Source organism: Hordeum vulgare, chromosome 7H (assembly GCF_904849725.1).
Source record: "Hordeum vulgare subsp. vulgare chromosome 7H, MorexV3_pseudomolecules_assembly, whole genome shotgun sequence".
NCBI classification, from domain to species: Eukaryota; Viridiplantae; Streptophyta; class Magnoliopsida; order Poales; family Poaceae; genus Hordeum; species Hordeum vulgare.
Genome location: NC_058524.1, coordinates 16,788,707 through 16,805,853, shown reverse-complemented (window position 1 = coordinate 16,805,853; position 17,147 = coordinate 16,788,707). Strand labels below are relative to the sequence as shown.

General features: G+C 45.2%; 1 protein-coding gene across 1 annotated transcript; it reads right to left on the bottom strand.

The window, feature by feature from the left end:
* Positions 1-15,594: 15,594 nt before the first annotated feature.
* Positions 15,595-16,827, bottom strand: LOC123408053 (putative serpin-Z8). The gene has a single exon (XM_045101264.1). It carries the CDS (start codon positions 16,825-16,827, stop codon positions 15,595-15,597), a length of 1,233 nt encoding a protein of 410 aa, XP_044957199.1.
* Between the last annotated feature and the right edge of the window lie 320 nt (positions 16,828-17,147).

The following is a 17,147-nucleotide window of genomic DNA, read 5'->3' as shown; positions in this document are numbered from 1 at the left end:
GGGGTCATCCTCCTTTTCTAAAAAAAATGACCCTGTTCGACAAATCGGTGCTCTCCAGCTTTTCTCCTGGAATAGCTGGGGCAGCACCAAACAAGTTAGCTCCGCATGCCATTTTCTTGGAGTCGCCAAAGTGTTGCTACGTGTGCTCCCATATTTCGCGGAGCTGGTGGATTGCCGAACAGAGTCTATTTATGGTTAATAAATCATGCTATTGCTACTTTGTTAAGTGTTCAAGCATTTATAATATGATCATGCGCCTTCTTACTCTTTGTGTATGGCTTGTTGTCGAAACACCAAACTTAACATGTGCTTGATTAATTCAGTCCAGCCTTTGTTTTGTTTTTAAGTAACTATTATATGGTTTTCTTGTTATGCTTGGATAATTATAATATTTTAAATTGAAATTACCCTGGCTTTTGTATGTAATTCACTTGCATGGAAGGATTAATACAGCACCTATATTCATCACAAAGTATATCCCATACTGCAGATCACTCCTCACAACAATACTACACCAAAATGAATTAGCATTATTTGGTTTTAATAAATTAAAACAATGTAGCACTGTATCAATATTGTTCTGCTGTCCTAACTTAATAGCAGTCTATCATGTTCATGGGACATTTGTTACTCATGAATTCGGATGATGGACACATTATCTCTCATTTGAATTATGCATTCATGTTTCAAGTGGAAATAGTAACTAAGAATGGTAAGTATGCAGTGATTTATGCCCTTCAGCGTGTGTACAATGTTGTCAGATACTACTTTAGATAAATAACCAATGTCTTCTATTCTATGTGCAATTGAAATTTTTGCATGTTTTTACCATCTGGCAAAGAGGCTCTCTAGATGTTTCTTATTATATTCTATCTATAATAGACATGTATGCATGTATTTAACCATCAAGCAAAGATGCTCATTGGATGTTTCAAAATGTATGTTTCTGGAACATCATTTCATTTCTTCTAAATCGAGAGGTTCCAAGCCAATATGTTGCCAAACCATTCACTGTGTGTTCATGGGCAAACTTTTACTTTCGAAGGAGGCGCTGACTATTGCCACTCCTAAGCTTCACCTGCAATCAGTTCTTGAAGGAAACCATGCAACCTAGCTGTGCCATGTGCTTATGTTAAATTATTTATTTTCTCCCCTAGCTGGATCGTGCCGAACTCAGCATGTTAAACATTTTCTGTCTAATATATTTTTCACATAGCTCACACACACAGTTATAAGAAACATGATCTCAATGTATCTGAAGTTGTATTCATTTGTGCAGGAGAACAATATATATGTGCTTTCTGAATGTCTGCATGCACACAATATATTTGTGTAGATGAGTGTGTGCAGAACACTACAATCTAAAGAATTAGCTCCTGCAAAATACGTGGTTTTTGTGAATGTTTGTGGCACAATCCAAAATTCATAATGCTCCAAAGTTATTGGGATCATGATCTGATCTAAAACTTTTAAATAATGGATTGCACAAATCAGCAGTTGAATTTGTACTCAAGGTCGCGATTCATCTTAAGAGATGCACCGTGTATACTTGCACAATATTGTCTTTCATTTCTCTTTTCTTAGTATTGTAGAATCCTAATATTGTTTTTCATTTTGCTTTTCTGAATATTGTCTTTCGTTTAAGCTGCACAAGCCTAAGCTTTGAAATTAGCATGCTAGAGGCGGTCGAGGCATGCGCGGCTGGGACGGCGTCGTGTACGTACTAGCACAGTTGCTTGGAGGTAAGACGGGTGACAGGAAGGTGGTCGTCGGTGGGTTGTTGAGGACGTCCGCAACGACGGGCTTGACTGCTCACTTCAGGGACCCGACGGTAGGGAGGCAGGGCAACGGGAGCCAATGAGGTCAACATGAAAGGACGATGAAGAAATGAGAAGAGGTGGGAAAGGGAACTAGTGAAAAGGATCGAGATGGACCTAGAGGGGGGGGTGAATAGGTACAGTTCCAAATTTTAATAATTACTTAGCAATTTTAGGCAAAGGTGTGGAATATGAGCGTAGGCCTAATAATTGCTATGACAAGGAGTAAGCTATTTAGAGTGAAGTAAGGCAACCGGTAAACAATAATCAAATACAAGTACGTAATAAGGATTAACACAAGTAGAGAGTTAGGGTTAGGAATAACCGAAACTCCAAGAGAGACGAGGATGTATCCCGATGTTCACTTCTTGGAGGGAAGCTACATCACCGTTAGAGGGGCGGATGTTAGCATGAAGGCACACCAACGCCACGAAGGCTCACCTTATTCTCCCTTTGAGATAACTCCACGAAGGCGTTTCTCAATCACTAGTGGTAAGCCTTGAGGTGGCTTCCAAACCTTCACAAACTTTCCGGAGGAAATCATAATGGTTTGATTCCTCTCCGAAGACTCCTACCGCCTAGGAGTCTCCAACCTCCAAGAGTAACAAGATCACGGAGATTGCTCAAAACTTGCTCAAATCACAAATCACTTTGGTGGGAAGGAGGAGAAGGAGACGATCTATCTTTTGATTGGAACAACACTCAAAGGGACTCACAAATGCTCTTGGGATCTAAGATTGAGTGTAGACAAGAGTGAGTGAGAAGAAAAGTGTTCTTGTATGTGTTCTAGCTGTGTTGGACACCCTCTCACGAAGTGGGAGGGGGTATATATAGTGGGGAGTGTAAAACAGCCGTTGGGGACACTTTAAGTCACACAGGGTTCGGACATCCGGCAGTTCACGGATGTCCGGGCGTCCACAAGGGGTCGGACGTCCGACAGGGGTCGGTCGTCTGAGGGTTGTAGATATGTCTGGAATCACTCTGAGTTGAACAGGGACCGGACGTCCGGAGAAGGCCGGAAGTCCGAGTTATTCGACTCAAACTTCTTCTGGTGTAAGTTTCCGGATTTCCGAAAGGGGACGGTCGTCCGGTTCTCGGACTTTCGGAGGGAGCCGGAAGTCCGAGTTATATGCCTCAAGTTCTTCTGGTGCAGGGCTCCGGATTTCCGAAGCTGGTCGGTCGTCCGACCCTCGACCGACCCTCGGACGTCCGGAGGGAGCCGAATGTCCGAGGCATTAGTCCTGTTTTGAGATAAGGGCAGAGTAGAGAAGATGTGGTATTGAGCAGAAAAGTAGAGATGTAGTATGAGCAAATTCATCGCAAAACCTGTGATCCCCTCTTAATAGTGCGGGATCCCTATACTCAAGAATAGTAAACTTAAAAGGATAGTCTACATCATCTTTTCTCAATCCCGAGCCTTCTTGACATATAAATCCCGATCTTCTGAGACCACCTTGGCACATAATTCTCAATCTACTAAAGTACTTGCCATCCTGAGATACACTCAACAAATAGGATTAGTTTCCTATGTATGTGTTGTCATTAACACAAAAAGTCGATTAGGAGCATAACATGCACTTTCAACTAGCAGACACGATAAGGAGGAGGTCGACCTAGGCTGGGCCTTGGCTGTCGGCCATTTGATGTGTTGTGACCCACTCTTGTGCTCTGATTAAGCGGTCAGTTTGGGACAGACGTGAGAGGTTGGCTAATTTGCCTAAAAAGAAGAGGCTGGCTAATAAAGGTAAAAATTTAATGCGCCCAATTGCACTTCTTATGAGTGCTCATACAACTAACATTACAATTCTACCTTGCTCCCGTAAAACGAACCCCACCTGTTTATATACGCTCAAACGCATTGTGGAGGAAAGCCAAGTCGGGAATCGACAAGAAGCAGCACCGTCGTTTGATGCGAAGAAATACGTGCCTAAGTCGCCTCCGTGTATACGATGGGTCATGTGAGCTACTTCCTCCGTTCAAAAATACTTATCATAGGATGAATGTATTTAGATGTATTTTAATTCTAGATACATTCATTTTTATATATTTACATGACAAATAATTTTGGACGGAGAAAGTATATAACTAAACCATAGGAATTTTGGGTCATGATCTTGAAAGAAGCTACCTGTAAAATACTATGTCCATCAAAAAGAAAAGTTAGACACCGATAGGTAGGTAAGATAAATATCCCGCAAAAAAAAAAAGGTAAGATAAATTCACAGTTCATCAAGCCCAGTGTTAGTTTATTTTGTTGGCTATTACGTCATTTTCAATCTCGCGTTACAACGTACGGGTGTGATTACTAGTAGTGCAAATAGAGAAATTAGAAAATGCCCAGAAGGCACAACAACTCGTCCCCTGACCCGAGCGAACAACTGACCAACCAGCCAACCGCCTACCTCGCGTCCGCAATTCCCCCCAGACCTCTGCCGATTTTGCTCGGTGCAGCAGCATACCCGCTGGTGACTCGTCGTCGTTGTATGCGGATAAGCCATTGTCTGACTCGTCAGTCAGACACCCACTGTGCACTCGTCCGGCGGGGCAACAGCCAGCAGTCCTGCCCTACGTACAACTACACCGTGCAGCAGCCAGTCTGTCAATGGCAAACAGGATAGCCATTGATTTCGACCTCCCTGGCCTCCTTGCCATTGCCGCCATCCATCCATCTTCCGTCATCTTGGCCACCCCCAGCAAATATTTGCAGTTTCGAGAAATGAGATATCGCTGCCAAAAGAGAAAGCTGACAGAAATACTTACTTTATTTGAGTTTTTGAAGTGTAAAATAATTGGCTAGTAAAATGATGTGTGCACTGTAATCTACTCACAAAGGAGAAAGTTCATGGCCTGTTGTTATTTATTTGTTTTCTTTTTTATAGAGAAAATCATGTATGTTTCTGTTAGTGCAAGAAATTGGGATTGCCCTTGCTTTCTTTTTGAAAAAGATGAAGATCCCCAGCCTCTGCATCTGGGCGATGCATGCAACAACTTTATTAATAATACACAAAATACCTTACAAAGTAATACATCAGTAAGACTGAAACCATCGTCTAGGCAACATCTGTCGCTACTACTATCCAGTTGATGAAGGGATGTTGATAGCCTGGGCCTAATACCAAACAGACCTCACAGTCAAACCTAACATCTAAGACCCGAGGACCCAACCAAGCCACTTGCCAGGTATGGGGCACCCACCGGCCCGGCGCACACTCAGAGGCCGCCGTCGCCACCTGCCATCAATCCATCTTCAGGGTTGTACTCATGCATCAACCTTGCCCGGACTAGCTTTCATCGACACCACCACGACGTCAGACAGCGTCACCCTCCTGAGTGAGTCCATCATCCCACATCAGACGCCTAATCTCCAGGGCGCCATGACATCAAGATCCGTCGCCATCAATGTGTATGATGAAGCACCGCTCCACTGAAGATGTCATCCACTAGCCCTCGAGCCCGTGTACACCTGCAAGAATGATGCCCCTAAGGGGGAAATGACGCAAACGTGCCGCCATCTTCTGATCGATCGATCTAGGGTTTCTCCTGAAGGTAGCAGATAGTGGTCTAGAACTTCTCCACGGCGATTTCTTTAAGAAGAGAACGATACTGTAAAGCGCCACCATCGTCGACCTTGGCATCTAGCCAAGAGCAGATTTTGACCCACATCTGTTCGAAAAACTCCATCCAGCTTCTTGTGCATGGAACGCCGGCTTCTCTGCCGGAGACTAGACCATTAGGATCCAGCCGCCGTCGCTTGAGCAGCCACGGCACCACCCCGGTGCCAAAGCTGACATCTTTGCCAGGCCCGCCACGCCAACCTGTCGTTGCATACCAAACCTGTCGGCCAGCCAAAGACCATCTAGGCCCGACGAGATCCGAGATTCCGGACGCCGCCACAGGGGTGTCTCCCCAGCGGGAAGGCCGCGCCGCCGTTGTCGCCGCTGCCAAGTCCGCTGTCGGGATCCCGTAGGACAGCGCCACCGGGTCAGCGAAGTCCATGTCGCCGCCGCCATGGGAGGTTGCCACCGCGCGCGAGGAAAGAAGACACCGCCGCTGCCGTCATAGCCCACAGCCCGGGCTTTGCCGATGTGAACTCGGGCGGCGGCGGGAGGGAGAGATCGGGGCGAGGTGCCAAGGGCAGGTGGCGCGGTTTTCCCCGTGCGGCCTAGGGTTCTCGGCGTCCTTGCTAAAGAAACTCTAAGGATTGCTGAAAAAGATTTCTTCAATCATTTGTGTCGATTTGAATTCTAGACATCATAACTCATGCCATACAGAACTGGAATCTCCCCTAATAATAAAGCACCGATGGTTTCTGTCGTCCGTCGTGGCGGTTTTGCAGAAAGGCCCCTGTAGTTTCTCTAATTAACCCGCAGTCCGTTTATAAGTGAGGCGAACCGTTTTTTTTTACATTTTACAAAAGACCCCCTTACTTTCATGCCAAATAACCCGAGGTCCAAACTGTAGCCAGAGTGAATCTTTTTTTAAATTTTGTACGTAAACCCCTCACATATGCGTTAATAACCTCGAAGTCCATTCTGAATAAATATAAATTTTCAAATAACAATATCTTTTAAACCATAAATTTAATTTAGACATGTTATATATGAAATTTGATTAGAAAAATGTGTAGAGTTTGAATATGTTGTTATTTTACATGTTAAATATTTTTAAAAATACTATATAGGATATAATGCTAATCAATATTTGTCTTTATTTTGTATCGACTATTTGTATTGTAACATGTTAACTTAAACATCAATATTTGATAAATGTTATAATCTTTGGACATGTTAAGCATCAATATTTGATAAATGTTATAATCTTTGGACATGATGTACTTGCACTAGGTTCTTTCTTTGTACATATTTTATAATCGACCTTACGTACGTGCCTTTTTTTTACAGTATCCACGTGCCTTTTTATCAATGGACTACACTTTTTTCATTGTTCATTTTTCTCCCGTTACAACGCACGGGCATTTGTGCTAGTAGAATGATAAATATGCATGTGTTCTTACAGAAACTATACCAGGCGTCTCTATCCAGTGTATCTTATCAATTTCCCCACCTACCCTAACATGTCTAGACAACACTTTCCATCCTATATATTTGAGCACAACCTTGTGTGAACATTCATGAAACCCCATCCACGTTTTGGACTTCCAGATAACTCCTACTTCTGAAAAAACAAACCTAATGAAGAGATTTCACACACACACAATCAAGATAATATCAGTAAACACATACTGTATGACTGAGAGGCATAGAGAAAGAAACAAATACACGAACTCACACGTCCCGTATGGCAAGAGCCTACCAAGTTGCCACGTATGGTCGTGCTTGTCTCATCCATGCTTGTGCCTTATGAAAACACTTGGCTCCTTCTTCATGATCCTTATATGAAGCCACACCTGCACCATATCTTGAACTCGGATATAGATTGCAACTTGGAAGTGACCTCCCAGAGGTTATAAACATCCTGAATGAACTAACTATGATGGAGGATGAGCCGATTTCACTTAGTCGTGCGGGCTTCCTAGTGCAGACGAAGCATGCACGCCTACACAGGACCATATGAGCCGGCTTCCTCACAGGATGCGGTTCTGATCTGCGGTCGGTCCTTCGCACGCAGCACCCAGTTGATGCTCCGAGACGCATTGTCTCCGAAGGTCGAGACCACAAAAGGGCAAACTGCCTCACGTATCTCGATTTGAGATACATATGTCTTTCACTGATCAGAATTCTGCACGACGACGCCTAGCCGCACCTGCATCAGCCTTTGTCGATCAACCTTGTGCCAGGACATCATGCTGAACTACTACATCGGGCCTAATAAAAGAATTCTTTGTCAGTCATGTACAAGAGGCGGCATCAAGATGCATCATCCACACGTTAGGCTGGTGTAGAATGCTGCAATTCTCTCTGGCACAACATGGCATCAACACTTTATTATCGAAGGGATACCTTCAAGCGATGCATCATCGTCGACACGTCGCTGCAAGGCCACGGTCTGACACTTCATCGCGAAGGTCAACATCAACATGGTCTCCACTCTCCATCGATATCTTCAGCAACACTGTTGGAATTCTGTCCATGTGTCGTGTCATTTCTATTTTCATTTCTTTTATTCTTTCTTGGTACAATCTTTGGGCCTTGGTTGTGTATATATACATAGCCAAACCAACCGACGCGTCAGCCTAAGTCATACACGGACACCTAATAGAACCATTTTTCTAATATAATTACACGTCAAGTTTGATCTCCCCTATATTTATAGGGCTAAGGCAAGGCTAGGTGCAAGCCAGCCTCTACTACTAGGACTACTAATAATATCACCTAGTCTCTTAATATTACAATTCAAGATTATTTCTAACATTCTTTCCTTAATCTTCACATTTTGTCTGCTGTTCCTTCTCATCTTGGCTTGTCGATGATTACTTCCTTGTCGACTGAACTGATCACATCACGACAATTTAAACTGGCAAGTTTCAATGGTCGCAATAATCTCTCTCATATTTTAACTTGGTGAATTTTTGGATCATCTTAAATATGTATTTGACTACCCAGCCACGCTAGAGCCTAGTGAAATACTTCACCCTGTGGATTTCACCATCTACCCTAGCAACATACATGTTGTTTCCTTGTGGATCACCTCATCCTGTGGATTACACCACCCACTCTAGCCTCATGTAAAGACATGGCCTCCTTGAAATGACTCACTTTCATTGATTTACCATCTTCACATACTTGAACTTGAACCTCTCGTTGAGACACACAGACAATTTGAGTGTGCTTGGACATGACGACAGCAATCAAACGTGCTCACCTGCACAACTCCTTTACTCATCTAACTCCACCTGATGTCGATCTTGACAAGTTCCTGGCACCATCACTCCCATCAACTATCATCTTCCACCTCCTTGCTGTCAAAAACCTCCCGTCTCCATCATTATCGCTCCGTTGAACCACGATCATCTGATCCTCCTCACCGCTACAGCACCCAACAACTTCATGGCCTGCCTCGATGTGCCAGTAGACCGCCAACCCGGTTAAAGCGCGGCATCTACTCTTGATCCTTGCGCTGGTACCAATTCTTCAAATTTTGTGTAGAGAATAGGTCATATCAAATAAGGAAAACACGCAAAAACTTTACTCAAGGCCCTTGACGTGCCTTTATCTTTTTTTTTTTCTATCTGTTCTATTTTCTCAGTACAATCTTTTCGCCTTGACTGTGTATATAAATACAACAAAGCAAATCTCCTAAAGCATGGTATATTGCTGGGCGTTTAGGGAGGTGCATGCTTAGAAAAATAAATAAGTTTTTTTAAAAGCACCAGTGCCAATTTCCACATAAGAGACGCCTAATTAAGCGTCTATTCTCTACAAATAAGCATTTGTGCTTAAAGAAACAACGATTTATTTCTCGAGCATCTCTCCTAAGCATCTTGCGTTGTATAAGGCATAATATAACCACTTTCCTAATCTAATTACATGGCAAACTTAATCTCTCCTAGGCTGCATGTAAGACTTTGTGTTGTATTACAATCGTAGCTTCATAATATTCCTTGTATCTGTACGTTATAAACCCATATAAATACATATGTCATGCCTCCCCTAGAGGGCAGTGTGGATCCCTTCAATACTTTCCAAACCCTAAACTGTTTTAGTGGTATCAGACTAGGCGATCTCCACCGAATTCCGCCGCCACTAGTGGGGACAGGGCCTATAGTCCTGACCCGTAAGGGGCTATAGTCCCGGTTCATCAACCGGGACCAAAGAGGCGGGACTAAAAGCCTAACCTTTAGTCCCGGCCCTGTTCCAAGCCGGGACCAAAGGTGCTCCACGTGGACGCCTCGGAGTGCCCTCCCATCCTCACTGCTCTAGCGTAGATTACTCATTTTAAATCGTCTAACTTCTCGGCCGGACACCCATCATTTCACTGCTTCAGCCCGAGCACGCTTAACTTCCTGGTTCTATCGCCCCTAGTTGCCAAGTGTGCACTTGTTGTTCTCCTCACAATAGTAAGCTATCAATCGTAAACAATCTAGGGTTTGATGTCATGTCACATGATTTAATTTTTTGAATTCAAAAAATTATTAAAATAAACAAAATAAGTAATAATAATAGTGAACTTCAATGAAAACAACCTAAAGATTTTAAATAAAATTATTTTTTCTTATTTTTGTGGAAAAAACTTCTTTTTGCCATAACTTTTTTTACATTTGGAATTTTGAGCATATGAGAAAACTTCAACCGGCAAGCCCCGGTGAAATCGATTCCCAATTTTCTCTAGTTTTTTTTATATATTAAACTTTTTTTTGACGTCGTATGCAAAAGTTATGGCCGTTTTACATTTTTCCTTTTTTTGAAAAAACGGTCAAAATTCATATCTCAAAATTTGTATACCAACTAGGCACTAAAACCTAACTACATCTCAAAGGATTTTATTTTTTGAAGATTTTAGCATTTTTGTTTATTTTCTACAAAACTAAAAAAGAAGGTCCAGGGAGGGTAGAGTTTGAAACTTTCAGAATCCCCCTTTAGCCAAGAGTCCAATCATACCCGTCGACTACATTTACTAGCACCGTCCCCGCCAGAATCACAACTAAGGTTAACCAAGCCAGAGTTAACCATTTCTAACTTTATTTGCTATGTTGAGCTAAATGACCCTGAAATTGAAAAGAACTATAATGAACTCTGAAAATGTTGAAACTTGGCATGGTATCATCATTTCATCCACATAGCTTGTGCTAAAAAGTTGAGAGGGTTACGACAAAAACTGGATGCACTTCGTGTACAAACTGGACCATATCCTTCAAAGTATCACGATTTCGAACGAAAACCCATCTGCTAGAAAGATATTTTATTTTTTTACTTATTTCAACTTCAGAAATTTTATGCATTCTGTGCATTCAATATAAACCATTCAAAACAACATCCTAAATTTCGACCCTTTATAGCTTCATTTGCTATTTTTCATGTATTTAATGATTTTTTGACCTAAATGACCTTGAAATTGAAAAGCCCGACAAATGAACTCTGAAAAGGTTGAAACTTGGCATCGTATCATCATTTCTCCCACATAGCATGTGCTAAAAAGTTGAGAGGGTTACGTCAAAAACTGGATGCACTTCGTGTACAAAATGAACAATCTCTTTCCAAGTATCAGGGTTTCGAACGAAAACTCATCTATTGCAAAGGGATTTCATTTTTTTGAACTTATTTGAACTCCATACTTTTTGTGTGTTTAAAATACACCATTTAAAGCCACATCATAAATTTTCAATATTTTCTGACTTCATTTGGTATTTTTCATGCATTTACTTACTTTTTTGAGCTAATTGACCCTGAAATTGAAAAGCACTATAAATGAACTCTGAAAAGGTTGAAAGTTGGCATGGTATCATAGTTTCACCCATATGGCATGTGCTAAAAAGTTAAGAGAGTTACGATAAAAACTGGATGCACTTCGTGCACAAACTGGCTCATCCTTCGAAGTATCAAGGTTTCAGACGAAAACCAATATGCTACAAAGGCATTTTATTAAAATGATTTTAATTCCAGACTTTTTATGCATTCAATATGCACCACACTATAACATGTTAAAATCTACAAAAAGTACTAACTAAAAATAATAATAAACAACAATTAAATGACTAAAACAACTATATAAGCAAAACAATATTGTTTTAATTAAAATCCAAATTTAAATTATTCTAAAAATAACCAAATAAATCTTACTGTGATAACAATCTAACAGATGACTAGGAGAAAAAAGAATTCAATTAAAAAATATTTGTAAACTCAAGTTATTCACAATTTGGGTTTGAAGCAAATTTGAACAAATTCAAATTTAAACCATTCAAATTTAAAAACTAATTGCACAAAGAGAAACTAGACAAAATTTTGAATCTAATGCAAAAGGAATCACTCAAAAAAAATTAAATATCCTAAAAGATATAAGCAATTTAAAACAGAAACTACAAACAGAAATAAAATTTAAAAACAGGAAAAAATACAAATAGAAAACCCCTTTAGTCCCGGTTCGTGTCTCGAACCGGGACTAAAGGTCTACCCTTTAGTCCCGGTTCAAGACACGAACCAGGACTAAAGCCTCCAAACTCTTTAGTCCCGGTTCGAGACACGAATCGGGACTACGGTGTTTGTTTCCAGGGACTTATTGGTTTTGGGACTTAAAAAAGTCCCTATAAGTCCCACCTAAACCAAACACAAGGGACTTATTGGGAGTTATTATGGTAATTTGGGACTTATCAAATAAGACTCTCTAGTAGGAGCTTATTGGGACTTATTGCTCGTTAGCCCGCGGAAAAAGTCTCCCGCATCGATCGAGTGGCCGCCGCCCTACCCCTCGTCACTCGCACCGCCCTGCCCCTCGTCGCTCGCAGGCCCAAATCGCCGCCGCCCCACCGCCACGTCGCCGCTCGCCCCGTCGCCACCCGGTCCGTCACCGCCCCGCCCCGTCGCCGCCCGCCCCGTCGCCGCCCGGTCCGTCGCCGCCCCGCCCCGTCGCCGCCCCACCCCTTTCGCCGCCCCGCCCCGTCGCCGCCCAGTCGCCGCCCCGCCCCGTCGCCGCCCGGTCCGTCGCCGCCCCGCCCCGTCGCCGCCCCACCCCTTTCGCCGCCCCGCCCCGTCGCCGCCCAGTCGCCGCCCCGCCCCGTCGCCGCCCGGTCGTCCCGTTATCTGCCTCGGTTCGTCCCCGTCCCCCCCCCCCCCGCCGCCCCGTTTCTGCGTTGGTTCTTCCCCCGTCGCCCCGTTTCTGCATCGCTGGAGTTTTCTGGTCCGCATGGTTATGTGAACAAGTGTATTTTATTAGATGCAACATGGACTTATAAGTCCCTGTAAACAAACAGGTAGGGACTCGGGACTTATAAGTCCCTGTAAACAAACAGGTAGGGACTTATGACTTATAAGTTGGGACTTAAAAAAGTCCTAGGACTTATGAAACAAACAGGGCCTAAAGATCCCTTTTAAACCGGGACTAATGATCGGCCGGCGCCCTTGCCGTTCGAACCGAGACTAATGCTAACATTAGTCCCGATTCGTAATGAAACCGGAACTAATGTGTAAATTGAGCTGGGAGGGAAGCCCCTTTTTCTACTAATGGCCGCACCTAATCTCTCTCCCTGCTGCTGCATAAACGCACGCTATGTCTTCCAGCATGTCGCCTCCAATATTCTCCTCTATGTCTACGTTTGGACTGCACCCAACCCTTGCTCACCTTTTGTCCGGCGCTGCTGCACCGACCTCCGCCCCTGCAGCCATGTTCTCACCATCCACCATTACGACGTTGGCTGCTGGTGCCACGCTCTCCACTATGCGGGACACGACCAGTTTTTTCCATCATCAGGCGATGGTTGCATCTTCTTCATTGTGCACACAGGGTGCACTAACTGCCCCTGTTCTCGCCACCGTCACCGCCGTTGCACCTACGGTGGCCGACACGCCGCTGCCTGTGCCCTTTCACTTCCCGCATCTTCTCACCGTGAAGCTGTCTCCCGACAACTACCACTACTGGAGGGCACAGCTGCTCCCTCTACTTTGCAGTCACTACCTCAATGTATTTATCGATGGAACCTTACCGTGTCCCACACAATTTCTGACGGAGATGGTGTGGACAGTGGACCTCCGGTCTCTGTACTCAACCCGGTGCATCGCATCTGGGTTGCGCAAGATCAAGCGATCCTTTCGGCTGTCCGCTCCTCTCTTGCCGAGGGCGTGGCTGGTATGGTGCTCTTTGCCACCACGTCGTGTGGGGTGTGCTCGAGGGCAGTTTTGCTTCCGAGTCTACAACACGGTCCATTCTAATTCGTCAGCAGCTTTAGGTCATGAAGAAGCGTAATCTCTCCGCCTCGGTCTTCTTCGACAAGATTAAACCCCTCGTGGACACGCCAACGTCTACTGACCGCCCGCTAAGTGATGATGATTTCACCTCCTACGTTCTCCGTGGACTTGACCGCGACTATGACTCACTCGTTGAAGCTGTTCAAGGTCGTGACAGTCCGATTGCTCCACGTGATCTCTATCGGTGGCTTGGTATTGGCGTCATTGATCGACCAATGGCGCCAATACCAAGCCACCGATTATGTCAACGCCTCCGCTCCGGACCCCAACCCCTCGAACGGTGGTTGCTCGGGGGGTCATGTCAGCTGTGTGGTATTCCTGGTCATCTAGCATCTCGCTGTCGCAAGCGGTTGAAGCACTATTTTCTCGGTATTCGCAATAAAGGCCGGAACAATGAGCTCCAAGCTGCCATGGCGACACAAGGACATACCCCTTCCTATCGCATTGATGCTATGGATACCGGTGTTATGGACCATCTCATAAGCGATCTCACAAAACTCTTTGCATATGAACCCTATCAGGGTCATGACAAGGTTCACACGGCAAACGGGTCAGTTATGCACATCTCTCATATTGGTCACGCATCTATCCCAACATCTACATACCATCAACTTCAACTTTCCAACTTTCCAATGTTCTCTGTGTTTTGTCTGTCACTCATAATCTTCTATCTGTCCCTAGACTCACTTATATGAGCCCGAAGGAGGATGAGCACAAAGCAGCGGCGTCACGGCAGGCGATGCACGGCGGTGCCGCGGCCTTTCCTCTTCCCGTGCGACAATCCAGAAGCCACCACGCTCCCATTTGCTCTGCCTCTTTCTTCCATGGATGGGACAGGGTGTGCCTCTGCATGCCTTGTTTACCTCTCCCTGTCTTCCATATATGTAACCTCTTGTATGAAATACGATCTGGGTGATTACAGGAGGCAAATTAGTTTCGAGCTCAAAGGACGGGAGTCATGGGACTGGACGGACTGGAGGCAATCCGGGCGGAGGTTGGGATTGTTAAAGAAAAATAGAATGATGAATTGATCGGAAAGGATTGTTTGAAGGATGCGTTGAGGGTACCAGTGGGGCCTTGTAATAGAGGGAACCGTGGTAGGGCGATCTGTATGGGAGTACTAATGAATAACGCACGAACTCCTTCTATAAGAATACAGATATATCATCGCCAAGTGAGTGCATTCTCTATATGCTTCACGTGGTCTTTTCAACAATGATCAAAGTTAAGTTTATGGATCGTTGAAGACGAACGGGGATGATGGCCGAGGCGAAGTTGTGGTGCATGATAAGAGGTGCTTTCAAAGCTGGAGCTTGCCTTGCTATTTCCGTCTTGTAATAGAGATGCTATTGTGGTTGATGGTGTTGGAAACTTGAGTAATAAGGCAGCTAGTTCCTCTTAAAAAAATTAAAGGTAAAAAGAAAGTTGGCATAAGAATAGGAAATATCGGAAACCGAATATTTTAAGGGGTGTGTCTAGGGCACATCCAGATGTGACATAGTTATTAGTTTTTCACACATATTAATGGCTAAATCAAGCATAAAAAAGAAAAAAAAACACACAAATCTCCATATAAAATCAATGATATGCCATACTTATGCCACATCTACATGTGCTGTAGCAAAACTGCATTTTAAGTGCCTGAGTAAATTGTACGTGGGACTACTCAAGCCTTATAGTGCAAGTAGTAGCAAGAGATCTCTTAAATATAATGAAACTCAAGCCTTATAGTACAAGTATAGGAGCAGTTCTGGACTCTAAATAGGAAAGACAAATATGATTGCCGACCTCAACAGCTAGCTATATATTATTACTCCTTGGATATAATGAAACTTTAGCCTTATAATATAAGTATATAGGAGCAGTTCTCGACTGGAAATAGGAAAAACAGAAGTACGGTTGTGGACCTCAAAAACTAGCTAGCTGGCAACCTTGGATGGGTCGAGGACGTAGCCTGCAAAGACAAGTGCTCCGGTTGCCTCCTCCACTATGTAGTAGGCAAATGGATGGTCGGCAATGAAATCCACCTGCGGAGGTGTTGGGGGTCGCCGCGGCCTTCGGTTTTTTTTACCCCGTGCAACCACGGTGACAGCTGCGGCTTCAGTCCCTTCCTCGTTTACCTCGACCACAGCCTTGTGGATGACATCCTCCACCACTGTCGGCAAGCCAGATCCATCGTCCTCCACCATGTCAGACAGGTTGCCCTGCTCGCAGAACGGCAGCTCAAGCCCTAGCTTCTTAAGGACAGCGGCTATGCTGCTATGGAAGGACAACTTGAACTTTGGAATCCGGAACTCGCGGAGGGCGATTCGCTGCACCGGCAGGTGGTCGTGGAGGAACCCAGGCCGGGACGCGATCGTGTCCAGCAGCTCCCACAGGCCGTCGTGGGCGTCCGGGAGAAAGATGCACATGGACAACTGCGTGTATCCGGTATGAATATGATCGAGCGCCCCCATCTTGTACCGGAGTTTGAGTACCTTCAACCCGTCGTGCATGGCGACGAACTGCGACATTGTGCTCTGCATGAAGGGAACGTCGACATGGCTGCCGTCGATCCGGTGGAAGGGGTCATGCGCGGTGTGCCTGCTGTGGAACGGCTGGTGCTCCCACTTGCCCTTGAAGTACACGGCGTTGCCGAGCACGAGCCGAGTCGTTGCCGGGTTTATCGATCCTGGGGGAAGGATGGAGTCGATGAGGTTGTTCGTCACCTGAGCCGCCCATGCATTGATCTGGCCACACGCTTCCTCCGGCGCGCCGCGGAAGTCGACGGTGTTCGCCTCGGCCTTGTACGTGCCCACGACGGCCTCACGGAAGGCAGGCTTCAACGGCCACAACAGGTCGCTCCACACGCCGCACGCGAAGGCCACACGAGGACCGCCCGACGCGGACCTGTCCTGGAGCGCGTCCGCCGCCATGCGGGACACGAAGTTCTCGAGCTCGCCGCGCGACTGCGCCCCGAGGACGCGGAGGATCTCGTCCAGCGTGGCGTCCCTGGCGCCGGCGGCCAGGAGCGACAGAGCTGTGTAGATGGACAGCGGCGAGAAGACGAGGTTGGTGCTGGGCTTTTCTTCCGCGAGGCGCTTGGTGAGGCCGGCGGCGAGCTGCGTCAGGCCAGATCCGGACTGCCGCGGCTTCTTGGTCGGCCTGTCCATACTCCATAGCCGCAGAATCCATCAAAGCCGCTCGCCGGAGACGTAACAATAAGTACAGAATCGTCCGTCCTTATTTGGCTTTGCTTGGCCAGCACATAACGGAGGCGTAGGGCATCCGATCTGATCTTCTGATTTGGATTTGGATTCGGTTCCCTTATATGATTTGGATCCTTTCCTTTTGTTTGACCAACGAACGTACGTCGGCTTCAGGTGATGGCTAATATGGCCCAGTTTGAGTTAGTCAATTTTTGGGCTAACAGGGCCTCCCTGCATCTCTCCTAACTTTACTTTTATTTACTTCCTCTATATCTTAATATATG